Here is a 16,806-nt window from a genome sequence, read left to right as displayed (position 1 = left end):
GAAAAGAGAGTGTTAGACCACCCAGGACCCCAATCAATGTAAAATGTCTATAGATGTAAAGGTAGAAATTTACTCCTATTTGGATTTTTATCCCTTTTAAAGGTTTGGGTGTAATATGCAGTGACTCATATGATGATGCTTTGTTTTCAGGTTCGACACTTGGTGCCACAGAGGGACCACGCTCTGATGGAGGAGAACGCCCGACAGCAGTCCAATGAGAGGCTGCGGAAACAGTTCGCAACACAAGCCAATGTCATTGGCCCTTGGATTCAGACAAAGATGGAGGTAAGACCCCAAAAGCACTCCAAGCTGATTGAAGGACTGCATTATATTATTGATGGCGCTATTACAGGCACTTTGATAGCTGTATTATTGATGATGGTGCTGTTACAAGGATTGTGATAGCGATTTGAATTAAAGTAAGAAATTGAATGTATATAATCCCTTTCACAACCTCGGGACTTGGCAAAGTATATGGCAGCCAATGATGTACATTCTTTTTTTGAAGTGCAATGACTATTATAATGTAGGAAAAACGACAACCAGTGTGTGCGTGCTTACAAGGTCCCAAAGACAGCAATGACCCAAATAATCTGTTTTAGTGATGTGCTTTGAGAGAGAAGCATTGGCCAGGATAATATGGAAGACGCCCATGTCCTTCGTCATATAGGACCATAGGATCTTTTACATCCACCTGAGAGGTGCGATTAGCCCTCGGTTTAACATCCCATCCAAAAGATGGCCCCTTCTACAGTGCAGCACTCCCTCCGTACCGCAGTGAAGTGTCAGACTCGTTAAGGGGGGGCAGATGACAAAGTGGAGTTGAGACCACAACAACCAGATTAGCCATGATCCTATTGAATGGCGGAGCACGCTCGATGGGCTGAATGGCCTCCTCCTGATCCTATGTTCCTATTATGTCCTTTCTGATCCATAATGAGTTTTAAGTGTGTAGTTACTATTTGGCATATGGCCATGCTTTATGTCTCCTTCAGAGTTAGATATTGGTCTCTCCTCTATTGTGAAGTATCCTCATCTAGTTGGCTGGTTTTTTTTATTGATTTGTGGGATGTGGGCATCGTTGGCTAGACCAGCGTTTATTGTCCATGGAGAAGGTGGCGGTGAGCTGCTGTTTTGAACCACTGCAGTCCATGTGGTGTAGATATACCCACAGTGCTGTTAGGGGGGGAGTTCCAGGATTTTGACCCAGCGACAGTGAAGGAACGGCGATATATTTCCAAGTCAGGATGGTGAGTGGTTTGAAGGGGAACTTTCAGGTGATGGTGTTCCCATGTGTCTGCTGCCCTTGTCCTTCTAGGTGGTAGTGGTCGTGTGTTTGGGAGGTGCTGTGTAAGGTGCCTTGGTGAATTCCTGCAGTGCATCTTATAGATGGTACACACTGCTGCTACTGTGCGCTGGTGGTGGAGGGAGTGAATGTTTGTGAATAGGGTGCCAATCAAGCGGGCTGCTTTGTCCTGGATGGTGCCTCATCCAGGCAAGTGGAGAGTATTCCATCACACTCCTGACTTGTGCCTTGTGGATGGTGGACAGGCTTTGGGAAGTCAGGAGGTGAGTTAATCACCACAGGATTCCTAGCATCTGACCTGCTCTTGTAGCCACAGTATTTATATAGCTAATCCTGTTCAGTTTCTTGTCGATGGTAAGCCCAACAATGTTGATAGTGCAGTTGTACAAATTTTGATTAGGTTCTGGAGAATGTACATCCACACTTAATGAAGACGTTGTAAAATTAAGGGTAGGACTTGTACTGTTTAACCATTTTTGAGTTCCATGTGGTTATCCCTCTTGTACAGCACCCACTCCATTGCACAAGAGGGCAGCAGAGATATTCACCACATCACCCTGATCCTCATCTCTTTCTGGTCACGTTTGTAGGAGATTGGCCGTATTTCCATTGAGATGCACGGCACACTGGAGGATCAACTGAACCACCTCCGACAGTACGAGAAGAGCATAGTCAACTACAAACCAAAGATCGATCAGCTAGAAGGCGACCATCAGCTCATTCAAGAGGCACTAATCTTTGACAACAAGCACACCAACTACACAATGGAGGTGAGAAGCTTTTAGACTCCACCCAATGCAGCTCTGGGTCCCACTTGCCGAGGCACCCTGTTTAACGCTTAACATCTGTAGTTTACACTCAAAGCTCAGGTCCTCTTGAGGTCATTTTATGATGTTGCACCAGGTGCTTCTGCTGAATTGACGATGACTTTGTTTTAAGCTGTGCAATGTTTTTCAGTGTCTCAAGTGGTTTGCCGTTTCCTCGGTCCTAATTTTGTTCTCACATCTACTCTTCGTCATCCTGGCTTGTCTACCTAGGTCCAGTTTGTAGATATGAATTGTGGGACTTTTGATCACAGCCTTTAACCCCTCCCACCTACCCCTCCTTGCGCCCCCAATGAGAATGGCCTCCAGACTCGGACACTGATGCAATCCACCAGGTAGCCAGCCCTCATCCACATAATACAGGACATCATGTATGCCAGACTCGAGGAACAATGATCATTTTGCTAAGATGCAGCATATATGCTGTAAGCCAAGTGCCTACCAGAGCTGCTGTGTTGAAGGAACTGAGACAATTCGTGGCACACGACCCATGCAGTGCTGAGGCTTGTGATTAATCTGACTGCATGGCATTCAATCTTCAAATTTAGCAAAGCCTGTGTCCTTTTTGATGGATCTGTGTTTTTTTTTAATAAATTTTGCTTAAGCACAGATTTTTTTTTCAGTAAAATTATCAGATATGGAACATGTTGCAGAATGATTCATCAATGTTTCTTTGAGATGAGCCACATAACTAGGATCTTGGAGGCCACCCAATCTTAAAAAAACTAAGTTCTCTATATTTTGTTTTTATTCTTTCATGGGATGTGGGTGTCGCTGACAAGGCCAGAATTTGTTGCCCATCCCTAATTGTCCTTGAAATGAGTGGCTTGCTAGACCACGTGAGGGCAGTTAAAAGTCAACCACATTGATGTGTGGGCCAGACCAGGTAAGGACGGCAGATTTCCTTCCCTAAAGGGCATTAGTGAACCAGATGGGTTTTTACGACAATTGAGGATAGTTGTCATGGTCACCAGTACTGAGACTAGCTTTATATCTTCCAGATTTATTAATTGAACTTGAGTTCCACCAGCTACTGTGGTGGGATTTGGACCCATGTCCCCAGGCCATTAGTCTGGGCCTCTGGGTTACTAATGCAATGATATTACCACTACACCACCATCTCCCCTGGAGATAGGCTATTTTCCTTAGCATTTACTCCAATAGTTTTGCTAAATGTGTATTTTTAACTTGATGAGCAGTGGTGAGAGGGGAAGATGTGTTATGGTCACTTTCTCATCCTGTTGTTCCTTACCTCCCAAGCTCTAGATTCCAGCAGTCATGGCCCAATTTTTGTGGATTTAGGAATAATAATTCAGTAGTTATCCTCCCATCTGCTTTGATTACAGCAATATTTGTTTGCTTCAGCGTCACGGTACGCAAGTTGAAAGCATCGCATTTATAAGTTGGCCCTCCTGTGAGGGCCACCATTTTCCTCAACTAGCTGATGACCAGCTGAAGTGATGTCAATGTTTTAAGGTCAGGGAAATAAAAATAACAATCGAATCAGAATGATCATTGATGATGCGTCCACTCTCTGTTGCCTTTCGGCGGGTTTTGAAACAAGCAAGGTTGTCGACGATGCAATATTGAACATTCATGGAAGCCCCAGCTACTGAGGAAACTCCTGCTACGCCCTTTCCCTCTCACCATGTTGGCAACTGGAGACACGCCCAACTGTTCCAGTTTGAATGGTTTTTCGGTTCTTTCTTTAAGATTACTGTTGATCTGTTTTAAGGTACAGATCTGCTCAGGATAGCGCAGAGAACGGCCTTCAGTAAGAGTAGCAAATTGAGTTGTGAGGAGAAGCCATGGAGAATGCATTAAGCAGGTGTTCTGATCTCATTGACTTCCCTCTCTTTGTTTCAGCATATCCGTGTGGGCTGGGAACAGCTGCTCACCACCATTGCCAGGACAATCAATGAAATTGAGAACCAGGTCCTGACCAGAGATGCAAAAGGCATCAGTCAGGAGCAGATGAATGAGTTCCGAGCCTCCTTTAATCACTTTGACAGGGTAAGATAGCAGGTTTAATTTGCTAGCGGTGTGTGTGTGTGTGTGTATTTAGCAGAGAAATGTACTCCATTTTCTTGCCTGAGGATATTTGATTACAGCGTTTTCTTTCAGGAAACAGGAGATACTTTTAAAGGTAGAGTATTTGCCATGGAAAGTAAGCCCTATTCAAATGGGAGCCACCAGCTGCTCCTGAACTTCAAGGGACCTGACGAATAGGCCAAAGAAAATATGCTGAAGATCGATTCAAAATTTCGATACAAGATAAAGGCCGGGATTTTCTGGCCCCATCATGGTGGGACCCACCACGGGAGATTTGGCAACCCAGCCAAAAGTACATTGACATTTGGCGGGACCGGACGATCCCAGTGGTGGGCGGAGCCGGTAAATGGATGTTATCTACTTGGACTTCCAGAAGGCCTTTAACAAGGTGCCGCACAGGAGGCTGCTCAGTAAGATAAGAGCCCATGGTGTTAGAAGCAAGGTACTAGCATGGATAGAAGATTGGCTGTCTGGCAGGAGGCAGAGAGTGGGGATAAGGGGGTCCTTCTCAGAATGGTGGTCGATGACTAGTGGAGTTCCGCAGGGGTCAGTGTTGGGACCACAACTTTTCACTTTATACATTAATGATCTAGATGAAGGAACTGAGGGCATTCTGGCTAAATTTGCAGATGATACAAAGATAGGTGGAGGGACAGGTAGTATTGAGGAGGCTGGGAGGCTGTAGAAGGATTTGGACAGGTTAGGAGAATGGGCAAAGAAGTGTCAGATGGAATACAATGTGGGGAAGTGTGAGGTCATGCACTTTGGTAGGAAGAATAGAGGCATAGACTATTTTCTAAATGGGGAGAGAATTCAGAAATCTGGAGTGCAAAGGGCCTTGGGAGTCCTAGTCCAGGATTCTCTTAAGGTTAACTTGCAGGTTGAGTCGGTAGTTAGGAAGGCAAATGCAATGTTGGCATTTATTTCGAGAGGACTAGAATATAAAAGCAGGGATGTGCTGCTGAGGCTTTATAAGGCTCTGGTCAGACCACATTTAGAATATTGTGAGCAATTTTGGGCCCCGTATCTCAGGAACGATGTGCTGGCCCTGGAAAGGGTCCAGAGGAGGTTCACGAGAACAATCCCAGGAATGAAAGGCTTAACATATGAGGAACTTTTGAGGACTCTGGGTCTATACTTGATGGAATTTAGAAGGATGAGGGGGGATCTGATTGAAACTTACAGAATACTGAAAGGCCTGGATAGAGTGGACGTGGGGAAGATATTTCCATTAGTAGGAGAGACTAGGACCGCACTCTCCAACCTCTGTTAAACTGCTGCCAATACTGTTCAGGCTCACACATGAATGAAGAATGACCATTCCAATGAGATAGAAGGAGACTATTGGCATCCCTGGCATCAGGTAGAGGGGGCCAAAAGATTAAACAGCGTGGGGGTGAAATTACCTTTTTAAACTAGGCTTCATCCTAGAGTAACATAGCGGTGAAAGCATTTAAGCCTAATTCAGGCTCAGTATTTGACGTTCATTCTTGACTCTTATGGTTGGACTTTATCAGATCTTGATGAGCTGCCAGGTGTCCATTATCCATTCAAGATGTGTAATTAATGACTGATTACATTCTGGATTGAGATGGAGTGAAAATAATGAAGTTGATAGGTCCCTAAGTAGTTTGTGAAAAGGAAAACTGCCTTTTGGGGGAAAAGATGGTTTCCTCAGGCTGGGGGATCCACAACATGGGGCCACAGCCTCAGGATAAAGGACCAATCATTTAGGACTGAGATGAGGAGAAGTTGCTTCACTCAAAGGGTTGTCAACCTTTGGAATTCTCTACCCCAGAGGGTTTTGAATGTTCCATCGCTGAATACATTTGCAGCTGGGATGGACAGATTTTTGATGTCTCAGGGAATTAAGAGATACGGGGAGTGGGCGGAAAAGTGGAGTCTAAACCCAAGATCAGCCATGATCGTATTGAATGGGGAGCAGGCTCAACAGGACATATGGTCTACACCTCCCATTTCTTGTGGGAGGAGAAGAGTGAATGGCAAATAAATGGAACAAGAAGTAGGTTAGTCAGCCGATCAAGCCCATTTGGCACAAATGAAGCACTTTCACCTTCAATATTGCACAAAAATTGCGCTTGTTCATTTAACTCAGATGTGAGTGAAGCTGAGCTGTTGCTCCACTGAGGGGCAAGTACTTTATGTCACTGAGCCTTCATGTGTGGGGCTGTTGGCACAGCTTGCTGCCCTGGATGCTGAGTGAGAATCATGATCTGCTCCCTTAGACATTATCAACCTGCTTGGTGCTATTTTACAGCCAGCAGAAGCAAAACTTGACTCATGATGAATGAATTTTAGATTCCAATTAGATTAAGAACAAAAATTGTGCAGATTTGAATGCCTTTTATTTGTTTCTTTTTGTTGTACCTTCCCTGCCCTGGTCCCTCAGCATCACGGACCATTTGCACAGTCAGCATTTAAATTCTTGTCCCAGTTTTCAATTTGTCCGGTGCCCCTACGGAGTTGGGAAACTTGCTGAATAACGTATCGTAAACCAAGGCTCTGACTCTACCATTCCACAGTATTCATGTGGTACACTAGCCTCCTCAGGTTAATGCTCTGGGGAGCTGCAGGTTAGAATCCCCAATACTGTTGCATCGCTGATCCCGTGGACTCTGAGACGGGAAGAGAAGGAAAGTCATCACTTGCTTTTCTTGACAGCTGGGTCACAGCAGCTTTGGCAAGCGCCAGGGAGGTGGTGTCCAGGTGGTGCATACCTGAGAAGAAAATAAAGGAGTGTGTATGATTTATTTAAATAAAACCAACACCACGATGGTTGTGCAATTCTTCTCCTTGTCAAAATTGGATAATGCATTTCTGCTGCGAGATTGTCGCTTAAAAGTGTGATCAGTATTACACAATAAGCGTTAACCCTTTGAGAACCATTGTGTATATTAAGATCTGGTTTATATGTGATGTGCTTAATTTCTTGTTGTATATCATGGTGCAACTGTCACAGTGCCCAGTAAGAGGCCTGTTTAACTGTTGCAAGTAGAATAGCACATTGAGAAATAAAAAATGAATGTATTTTTGATGTTGATTGAACACTTAGTTTTAGAAGAGTTAAGTATGTTTTACTTTGTAACTCTGACTGCACTTGCCTTTCTGTCACTGCACTGCTGTCACTGCATATCCTTGCCCCCGAGCACTGTGTCACTGCATTAAAGGATGCATCCGCTCTTGGATGTGCAGCTTTGTTAAATTCTATTGTACTATTGTATTGATACCTTGTTTGTTTTACAGTGCTTCTGAATATTAAAACAAACTGTTCTTTCTAATGTCATGGATTTGACAGGAGACTAACAGGGATGAATTTTAACAATTATTCGGAAGAGGGAATTGGGGTGAAAAGAAACTTAATTGTGAATTCAAAATTGTCACTAATTATTCAGCGTCTGGAGAAGGCTCATTTTCTGGATCAGCCTGAGGCTGCAGGCATGCAGAAACAAGATGCCCTGTAGTGCTGGGGCGTCAAAGGATGCCTTTCCCCTTTTTAAAACGAAATTCCATTTTCTCCCTCTGCCTTTAAAAAACACAATTATTTAATGTCTTAGTCTTCCCTCATATCAATATTGGAAAAGGTAAATGGGACCATGGACTGCCTTACTACACCTTCAGCACTCAGTGAATTAGCCAGGAGGATGTAGAGGGGCAGGGAAAGGAGAAAACCTGGTCAGGGCGAACTACTTCCCTTGTGTCATCCACTCCATTCCCACGGCAAACCCCTGCCCCTCCTCACCCCACCACCAGCCCTCAGCCTGAGTAACTTGTAATGTGATCACTTCAGGGAGCAAACCTGATGACAGAAGTAAAAGACCACTCTCCTGAACCACCATTGGATTATTCCGCGTAGGTAAATCCAGTGGTTAGCTTCAGAAAATACGATGAAAATCTTTCCTTTGAATTTTCTCAGAATTTCAAAGAGTTAACTATTTGCAAACATTTGTTCCTTTCTAGCTCTTAACTTGAAGTTAAGTTACTCACCAATTGACCTCTTGTGATTAGGAGGGAATGAATTGTTAGTTTTGGTCCCTGTCAGACAAGCCACTGAAGAGTTCAGCTTTCTAGTAGCCTGGAAATGAAGCTAGATCATTTGGGACCATGATATTTGAACCGTTGTGATGTCTAATTTTGTGCACTTTGTTTTCCTCTTTCCACTTGCATGACCTCCTCCCTTTTCCCCCATTTTTCCTTTGCATGCACGCCTTCCAAATATTCACTCTTTCCCCCACCCCTTTCCCTCACCCAACAACCGCTGTCTCCGTCACCATGCATGGCGTACCACGTGGCATTGCCTAACCCAGGACCACTCTGGCACCCTCGGAGCAGAGGAGTTCAAAGCCTGCCTCATCAGCTTGGGGTACGATATTGGAAATGACGCACAGGTATTAACTGCTAATGTATGATGTGAAGTATTCCAATCCGGTACATTGAATTAACTAAACTTGTGTTTTTTTTTTCTCTTTTTTTTTATCTGTCTTGACCTACTGTCTCTGTTTGTGATGGATTCTTTTTGTAACTTGTCTTCCTATTCAACTGTTGATTTTTCTCCATGAATCCCTGTTCATGACTTCTGAACCACTTTGTCTGCTTTTCACCTATTTTGATCTCTCTTGTGTTTGTTCTTCTGATTCATCGTTGAAACATTGTTCCATTTGGCTTGTCTTGCACTTTGCTGTCCCATTCTTCTTGTCGTGATTACCTTTCACTCTGCTTTTTTGTCCTGTTGGTGTCTCCTTCCTCCTCTCTCTGTAGAAGAGGACTGGAATGATGGACAGTGATGATTTCAAAGCTTGCCTTATCTCCATGGGTTACAATCTGGTATGGTGACTTCCCATTCTTTCTATTTTCATTGTATTAACGTCTGGTTCTGAAGCTGGGTGATGAATGTAAGCAATCCATGTTAACTGGTGTTCGTTGTAGAAGAACATGTGCGCAGTTTAGTAACTTGCTTTATCCAGACACCAAATACTTGTGTTTCTTTCAGAGTCTTATTTAAGACTATTGAAACACTGAACTAAAGCTGCAGGGCCCCAGATTTTTCTTTTTGCTGGAACATTGTGCAGTACTATGTCTAGACCTTTGGGTTTCCAGTTCAGCAAAATGGCTGGTTCACTCTGCAGGTTGGCCTGTGAATTTATACCAACTGTAAAGTCACAGCAGATTCAAAGCCCACGACATGAGTAGGCACACTACTCCACTGTGGAAAATCTTAAGTACTTCATTACAGAAACCGCAAGATAGGCTGTTTTTAATGACTAGCTTCTTCAGCTTGCATCATGTAGCTTGCAAAAAAATATAAAGTTGGGGCCATATAAGTTAGGAGCCCTGATCACCCATAAGACTATGGATTCTGAGACAATGGGAGCATTCAAGATTGAGACAGATAGACTTACCCAACGTAAGTCTATCATGGGATGTGGACCAAAGTCACGAAAGTGGAGTTGAAGTGGAGGTCAGCCATGATCTAATTCAATGGTTCCCAAACATTTTTCTGCTGTGACCCCATTTTAATGCTTCACACTTGACATGACCCCAGAGCGTAAATTTGGTGGCGGGCGGGGAAAGACCTGTTGAGTGGGGCAGGGGGTTCAAACGGCGGAGATACAGGCACAAAAAAAAAGGCTAAGACACCAACCATTTTGCAGGCTCTGTTGGTGTCCGTGATCTGGCCTCAGCTCATTGGATTAGGCCAGGAACACATGCAAAAAAAAATGCACATTTAAAGGGGCCTCACAGCCAATCCCAGGACTGTCAAATTTGAGCTCCCGCTCTTCAGTCACCATTGCTGCCTCGGAACTCATGACCCCGATTGCTCGTCCCACCACCCCCTTGGGGTGGGGGGGTGGGGGTCGCGACCCACAGTTTGGGAAACCCCTGATCTAGTTGAATGGTGGTGCAGGCCTGAGGGACTGAATGGCCTCCCCCTGTTTCATGTGTTGTTATGTAAACATGGGACAACTAGAGGGCACTGCAGCTTTTGGATGAAGCAATTTGCACAAAACTGTAAAGTTTAAGTGTTCAGTGCAGTTTGTGTGTTTTTATGTTCGAGAAGTTCAGGACCTCACTAACCGGAGATTGGTAAAAGGGAAAGTTGAATAAATGTAACCATGTACAAAGACAATTAGATTCTCAAAAAAAAAATGATGAAGACACATTGAAGCAATTCCTTTTAAATTTTAATGAGGTGGCATCCTCTCGGTCTTCCACAATTAAAGATAATTGGCAGGAAATTAGACTTTCCTCGTGCAGTTGTTATGATCTGCAATGCAATGCATTGCCTGAACAGGTGCTGGAAGCAGAGTTAATGGTATCGTTCAAAAGGGGATCAGATAAACACTTGAAAAGTAGACATTTTCCGGGCTGAAGGGAAAGAGCAGGGGGAGTTACGACTAATTGGATAGCTCTGTCAAAGAGCCAATACAGATACAATGAGCTGAAGAAGGGCCTCCTATTGTGCTGTATGATTCTACAAAGTATGTTGGACCTGTATCATATTAAAAAGGAGTGTTTAGATCTTTGGGAATTTCCTTTAACTCTCTAGACTGGTGAGTCTGGATTTCATTTAAATTCAGGTCCTAGGATTGAAAGGGCAGTGTGCCAATTGAGTGCCCCATACATTCCCCCATTCTGAGTGGATTCTTTTTAACACTTAATTTACTAAATGATCTTCAACACTCATGAATTCTCACTAATGGATCTGTGTCTTGCAAATAGAACGATTTCAAAACAATTTGTGGGACTTGGGGGTAGTTTTGCAATGGAGGCTCCTGGTCACGGTGCCTTGTTCAACAGGACAGAGGAACGGTGTGAAGACCTGATCTCCTGATTTGTGGTGCTCCTCATATTCTCAAGAGTCTCGCAGAATGAATCCTAGTCCATTGCTTACTATGATGAGCTGTTGATAGGAATGATACGCTGTTTAAACGATGGGGAAGTTTGATAATCTACTTATTGAATCCAATCTCCCATTCAGCACTTAAAGTTGCATGTTGTTGCAAGACATTGCTTGTAATATTGCAGCTGATGATGTTTGTGAATGATGCAGGGACGAACAGAGTAGGGAGCAGGATTGCTCATCACCATACTAATATTGAGAGGAGTGTTTTCATAATAGACTGATCAAGCGCACCCTGTTACAGTATAATTTATTAATGGCTGGAGGAGTATAATTAATACACAGAGGGGAGCTCTCTAGAGCTCAGTGCTCAGGACAAAGATATGTTGCAGGTTGTGGGAGGGGGGGTGGGTGGGTGTGCAGGAAATAGGATTGAACAATTACTTGCAAAAGAAAAAACCCCGTTTACAGGATGCAGTTTAACTGATGGGAATTCATGACTGCATAAGTCAATTGTTAAAATAATATGCGCAGGGAGGGGCTATGTGGTGCCACTGGATGGCGAACTGTCCTTACACCCCGGAACCTGGGTACAACTCAAACCCACATCAATCCGACGGAATTTTTTTTTTTTTATATAATTCTCATAAAACCTGCCCAGAGTTTCCTCTCCCCTTTTTGCTTCCCACGCATGTTTTGGAGACTGCCTTTCATTCCCCTTAGAATGATAGAGTAAATCTATACAGCCAGGAGAACACAGGTATCCACCCAGCAGCCTTTTAATTATTAAAGCTGTTCTTTCACCCAACAGGTAAGGAATGTTAATGCTGTGCCATGTAACTAATATGTGTCTTGCTTTCCAGTGTACTGCTGAGAGGTAACTAGCCAATTTAGGCAAATGGGTAACTAACGGTCCCTGTTACAACAGTGAGGCAGACGACTAAGTTTCAGCAGCCACCCTGCTCTCTGCTGGAGCCACACTTAATCTGAACTCATATCAATGTGACCAAGATAATCTCCCTTCTCAGATGTCAAATTCTGCCACCTTGGCTCACGCGGCAGGTTGAGGCCTTTCAACGCTAATCTATACAGCCTGGGCTTTGATCCCCAAACACTGCTGATCTCCGCCAGAGCGACAATAGGGGGCTATACACCCAGCCTCTGCACCCCTGGGTCAAGAAGGGGGAGATCAGCTCAGACTCCTGCCCTGGTGACTGTGTGAATTCCAGGTTCGGACTTGGCTATAGCTGCCCCTCCCCGTGACGTGGAAGACCCTGCTGACACTTGGTGCCATGGCACATAGCAGAATAATTGCCAATGTTCCAGAGGGTGACCGGCAATTCCTGGAACTGTCCCCAAATGGCAAGACTGCCCAGGAGCGCAAAATTTGGGAAAAAACTGGTGGAATTCCAGCCCAAGAGACATTTGTCTAACCTGTTTATACTTCTAATCAGTTAACTAATGAAGATGAGCTTAACCTTGTAATGGGTTGAGTGGTCAGGCTCTGAAAATGTAAAGGCTGCAGAGAGAGAGATTTGGACACATTAGTTGAAGGTGGAGTTCATACTATTTTCCCCTTTAATTCGGAGTGTAACTAAACCGTTGTGGACTTTGTCTGCAACAGGCTCAGTCCCTGAGATGCAGGTTGGGTTTGCCCCCACTCCCAGTTGGCCGACTTGCCATGTCAGATGCACTGCAGGAACTCACCAAGGCTGCTTAGGCAGCATCTTGCAAACCCACGACCGTTACCATCAAGAAGGACAAGGGCAGCAGATACATGGAAACACCACCACCTGCAAGTTCCCCTCCAAGCCACTCACCATCCTGACTTGGAAATATATCGACCGTTCCTTCACTGTCGCTGGGTCAAAATCCTGGAACTCCCTTCCTAACAGCACTGTGGGTGTACCTACACCACAGGGACTGCAGCGGTTCAAGAAGGCAGCTCACCACCACCTTCTCAAGGGCAACTAGGGCTGGGCAATAAACGCTGGCCAAGCCAGCGACGCCCACATCGACATCCCATGAATGAATAAATAATGATGTACACTGCTATAGGGAGAGCAATGCTGTTTAGTTCCCCTTTATTTTAACAATAGATACAAAAGTCCTGAAGGCCTGTAAATAAGATTTTGTATGTGAGCAGCCATATTTGGGCAGACACAATTACCCACACAATCCTCCCCCAAAGCTTCTCTTCCATTGCCGAGCTGCGTGGGACTGCACTTGTCTCGTTCCATTCTTACGTTCATTGCCACAGAAGGCTGTGGAGGCCAGGTCATTGAGTGTATTTAAGACCGAGATAGATAGGTTCTTGATTGGTAAGGGGATCAAAGGTTACAGGGAGAAGGCGGGAGAATGGGGTTGAAAAACTTATCAGCCATGATTGAATGGTGGAGCAGACTCGATGGGCCGAATGGCCTAATTTCTGCACCTATGTCTTATGGCCTTATGGTCTTACCTATCTGAATTCAGCCAGTCTATCTACATCACTAACTTCTCTTCCTTCTCCTGTACCATCGTACGTGGAGTCTTTGCCAGGATCAATCTTTGGTCTCCTCCTCTTCCTTCTAAAAGCTGCCTCTTGGTGACATCATCCATTGCCATTGAGCCACCTTCCACATGTATGCTGGTCACACCCAGCTTTACCTCGCCATCACTTTTCTCCCACCTTCTCTTATCAGGCGGTTTGTCTAGCACCCAGTTTTGGTTAAACTGCAACTTCCTCCTGTTCAACACTGGCAAAATTGTCCTTGACCCTCAATACAAACTCTGTACCACACCACCGACTCCAACTCCCTATCTGCCGCCATCTCAGGTTGAAGAAAATGGTTTGCAACCTCATTTGACCTAAAAGTGAGCTTCCAGCTCCAAATTCTGTCCATCATGAAGACTTCCTCCATTGCCCACCCCACACTTAAGTTATTCTTGCCAATGTCAGCTATTCCAACTTGCTGACTTATATTGGTTCCTGGTACACTGATGCCTCAAATTTAAAATTCTCATCCTTGTGTTTGAGTCTCTCCATGAGCTCACCCTTTCCTACCTGTAACCACTTCCAGCCTGAGAGCTGCTCCTCTCCAAATACTTTGCTCCTCTAACTTCAGCCTCTAGTGAAGCCCGCTCTTTGTCAGATCTGTGCCAGCTGTGTTCTCAGCTACCTCTGCTTTGTGCTCTGGAATTCTGTCCCGAGATTTCTCTCTCCCCACCTGCTTCCCTTTCTTTAAGAATTCCTTTGCAAACCCTGAATTGCTAGATGTCAAATGCCAAGTAATCGGGGAATGTTTTAAGTTCAAATGATGATTTAATTCTGTGAGCATGTCAAGTTCCGCACAATGGCATGATTGGATAGAAAGAAGGAACTTGAATTCCCATTAGGACATTTCATATCCCCTACAAATTCCAAAGGAAAAAAACCTCATAATTAAATCCCTATTTGTGAAGTGTAAGCAAAAGTGGGAATCAATAGTAATGAGCTAAATGGCCAGTTATTCTATTCAGTGATGTACTTGGGGCTAAAAAAAAAACAGGAGAAATCCCTGAGCAACTTTAAGAGGGAGGAATAAATGTCATTGGATTTTTAATATCTGTCTGCACACCAGTCAGATTCTCAGCTTTACATCTGCAGAAGTCAGCATGTGTGAGAATGCAGCACTCCCTCATTACTGCTCCAAGGTGTCAGCCTAGACTATGCGCTCAAATCTTGGATTATGGGGTTTGATCCACAACTTCTTGAGTCAGAGTTGAGCTAACACTTGCAACAAGAAATTTGGCACATGGAATCCTGATTTGTGTGTCCGTCATTGCTGCCTATTTGAGCACAGTTTTGCTGCTGTAAATTGACGTGTATACTGAGCTCCACCAGACTGAACATGGGCAGTAATGTGGGAAAGTGCGCACTCCTTTTTTTTTTATTTTGACCCTGACAAGACATTGGTACAATTGCTGTGGTTGATGATTTCAGAGTGAAGCAGAGTTTGGACGCATCATGAACATTGTTGACCCCAACAACATGGGCGTCGTAACATTCCAGGCCTTCCTGGACTTCATGTCACGGGAAACCACAGACACGGACACTGCTGACCAGGTCATGGCCTCGTTTAAAGTTCTGGCAGGTGACAAGGTGAGTTCTTGAATTTAATACAGACATGGTGTAGAGCCTGACTTCTTTTCAGTTCATTTAATGTAGCTCATCTCTTCACTAGGGGCAGCAATTGACATTTGTATCATTAGCCTGCGAGCTGTAGAGTGAGACTGCATTCTATCAGCTTTAGTGGACATGAGGGTGGTGATATAGATTTCTACTCTGGTTTAGACCTATGTATTCTACTTACACTACTGCAACAGACTGAAATAGTTAGGGGGTGAAGTTGGACATGGACAGGGTCACAAAACAGGCGCTTTTGGTCGGGTGCCTGTTACATCCTCCATTTGATATTCTGTTTCATTCATTTCAATGGAATTGAATATGAGGTGATTCGCATAATGGCTGACAGATGCAGTTTCCCTTGATGTCTGCTTAATCATGTGCAATTTCACCTCCATACTCTTTTGAAGTTTGATTCTTTTTTTTTTATAAATGTTTTCCGCTTGGTCTTCAGAAGCATCTTTTCACCCCTGTAATCTATTTATACCATTTCTACAAACTGAAATGTTTACTGTTTTGATTTTTTGTTTTAAAAAAAAAAGGTGAGAACTGTGCAGTTAAGTGAAGCCCTCTTTGAATTGCAAAGTGAATGAGAATTTGTACAAAATTTAACAAGGTAATTGTTTTTAGTAGAATTGCCCGAGAACGGTGGCGGAGGGGGGGGGGGAAATACCCCAGGTTATATTTTAACCGGAAGGAGCTGCTGCATTTTAAGGGCCTTATTTTCTTCCGCCTTACAGAACTATATCACAGCTGAAGAACTACGTCGTGAATTACCTCCAGACCAGGCAGAATACTGCATTGCAAGAATGGCGCCGTACAACGGGCCAGACGCCGTTCCAGGCTCCCTGGACTACATGTCCTTCTCCACAGCGCTCTATGGCGAAAGTGACCTCTAACTCTGCATCTTTTGTATGCAAACCAGTGTCTGCTCACCTCTATTTGGCTTTAAACTAAAGAAATTGCGGAATGTCTGCTTGAGCTGGCAAAGTGCAGTTTACAGAAGAAATATTTTTTTCTTCAGGCAACTTCAAAACATATTTTATTATAGAAATAGGTATTTTTCTCAAAACGTTCCAAAAAGAAAGAATTGAAATGCACCATTTACTTTTGCTGTGATATCTGTAGTTAAGCACAATGTTGCATTCCATGATTTTCTACTAATGTACACATTTTATGTATATGAAATAAGATCACATTGTAACTCACTGTTGCACAAAATTAAGCAAGTTCACTCATTACACTGCATAATAAAGGATTTATTTTATAAGTAAGTTAAGTATTTTCAGACTTTTTTTTAAATCATCTTGCATTGTATGTGATGGGTGCCATTGTTTTGATATTTAAGTTTTTAGCTTTATGATAGAAAACTTCCAGAATCTCAATTCAGTGTTCCCTTTCAAATGTTGTAGTGAAAATAACTCAGATGGGAAAGGCAGCAATAAGATTGCATTACAGACTTGCAGACTTTATATTTCAGCTGTGATTCAAGGAGTTTCCCACCCGTGTCCTTTTGTGTCTGGGATGCCCAACCAGTGGCCTGGGGGCCTAGGCTGTGCCCTTTCCCCTCCCCAAGCCCTGGAAACCCTGCCGTCAAAGTCGGGGCAACCCAGACTCA

At 43.9% G+C, this 16,806-nt stretch overlaps 1 protein-coding gene across 7 annotated transcripts in view; it reads left to right on the top strand.

Moving 5' to 3' along the window:
• The window catches only part of actn1 (actinin, alpha 1), a 211,321-nt gene extending 194,859 nt beyond the window's left edge, over positions 1–16,462 (top strand). For 3 of the 7 annotated variants that reach the window (XM_078563178.1, XM_078563175.1, XM_078563174.1), the window contains exons 16-21: positions 151–285; positions 1,897–2,076; positions 3,997–4,143; positions 8,508–8,588; positions 15,006–15,164; positions 15,929–16,462. In XM_078563178.1, coding sequence (XP_078419304.1) covers positions 151–285; positions 1,897–2,076; positions 3,997–4,143; positions 8,508–8,588; positions 15,006–15,164; positions 15,929–16,087 — 861 coding nt within the window. In that variant the 3' untranslated portion in view covers positions 16,088–16,462. Of the gene's footprint in view, positions 1–150; positions 286–1,896; positions 2,077–3,996; positions 4,144–8,507; positions 8,589–8,958; positions 9,025–15,005; positions 15,165–15,928 lie in introns of all 7 variants that reach the window. The other 4 variants (XM_078563180.1, XM_078563179.1, XM_078563177.1 and 1 more) reach the window with 2 other exon arrangements.
• Positions 16,463–16,806: the final 344 nt, after the last annotated feature.

Source organism: Cetorhinus maximus, chromosome 18 (assembly GCF_964194155.1).
Source record: "Cetorhinus maximus chromosome 18, sCetMax3.hap1.1, whole genome shotgun sequence".
Taxonomy (NCBI): Eukaryota; Metazoa; Chordata; class Chondrichthyes; order Lamniformes; family Cetorhinidae; genus Cetorhinus; species Cetorhinus maximus.
This window is presented reverse-complemented; position numbering and strand designations above follow the sequence as displayed.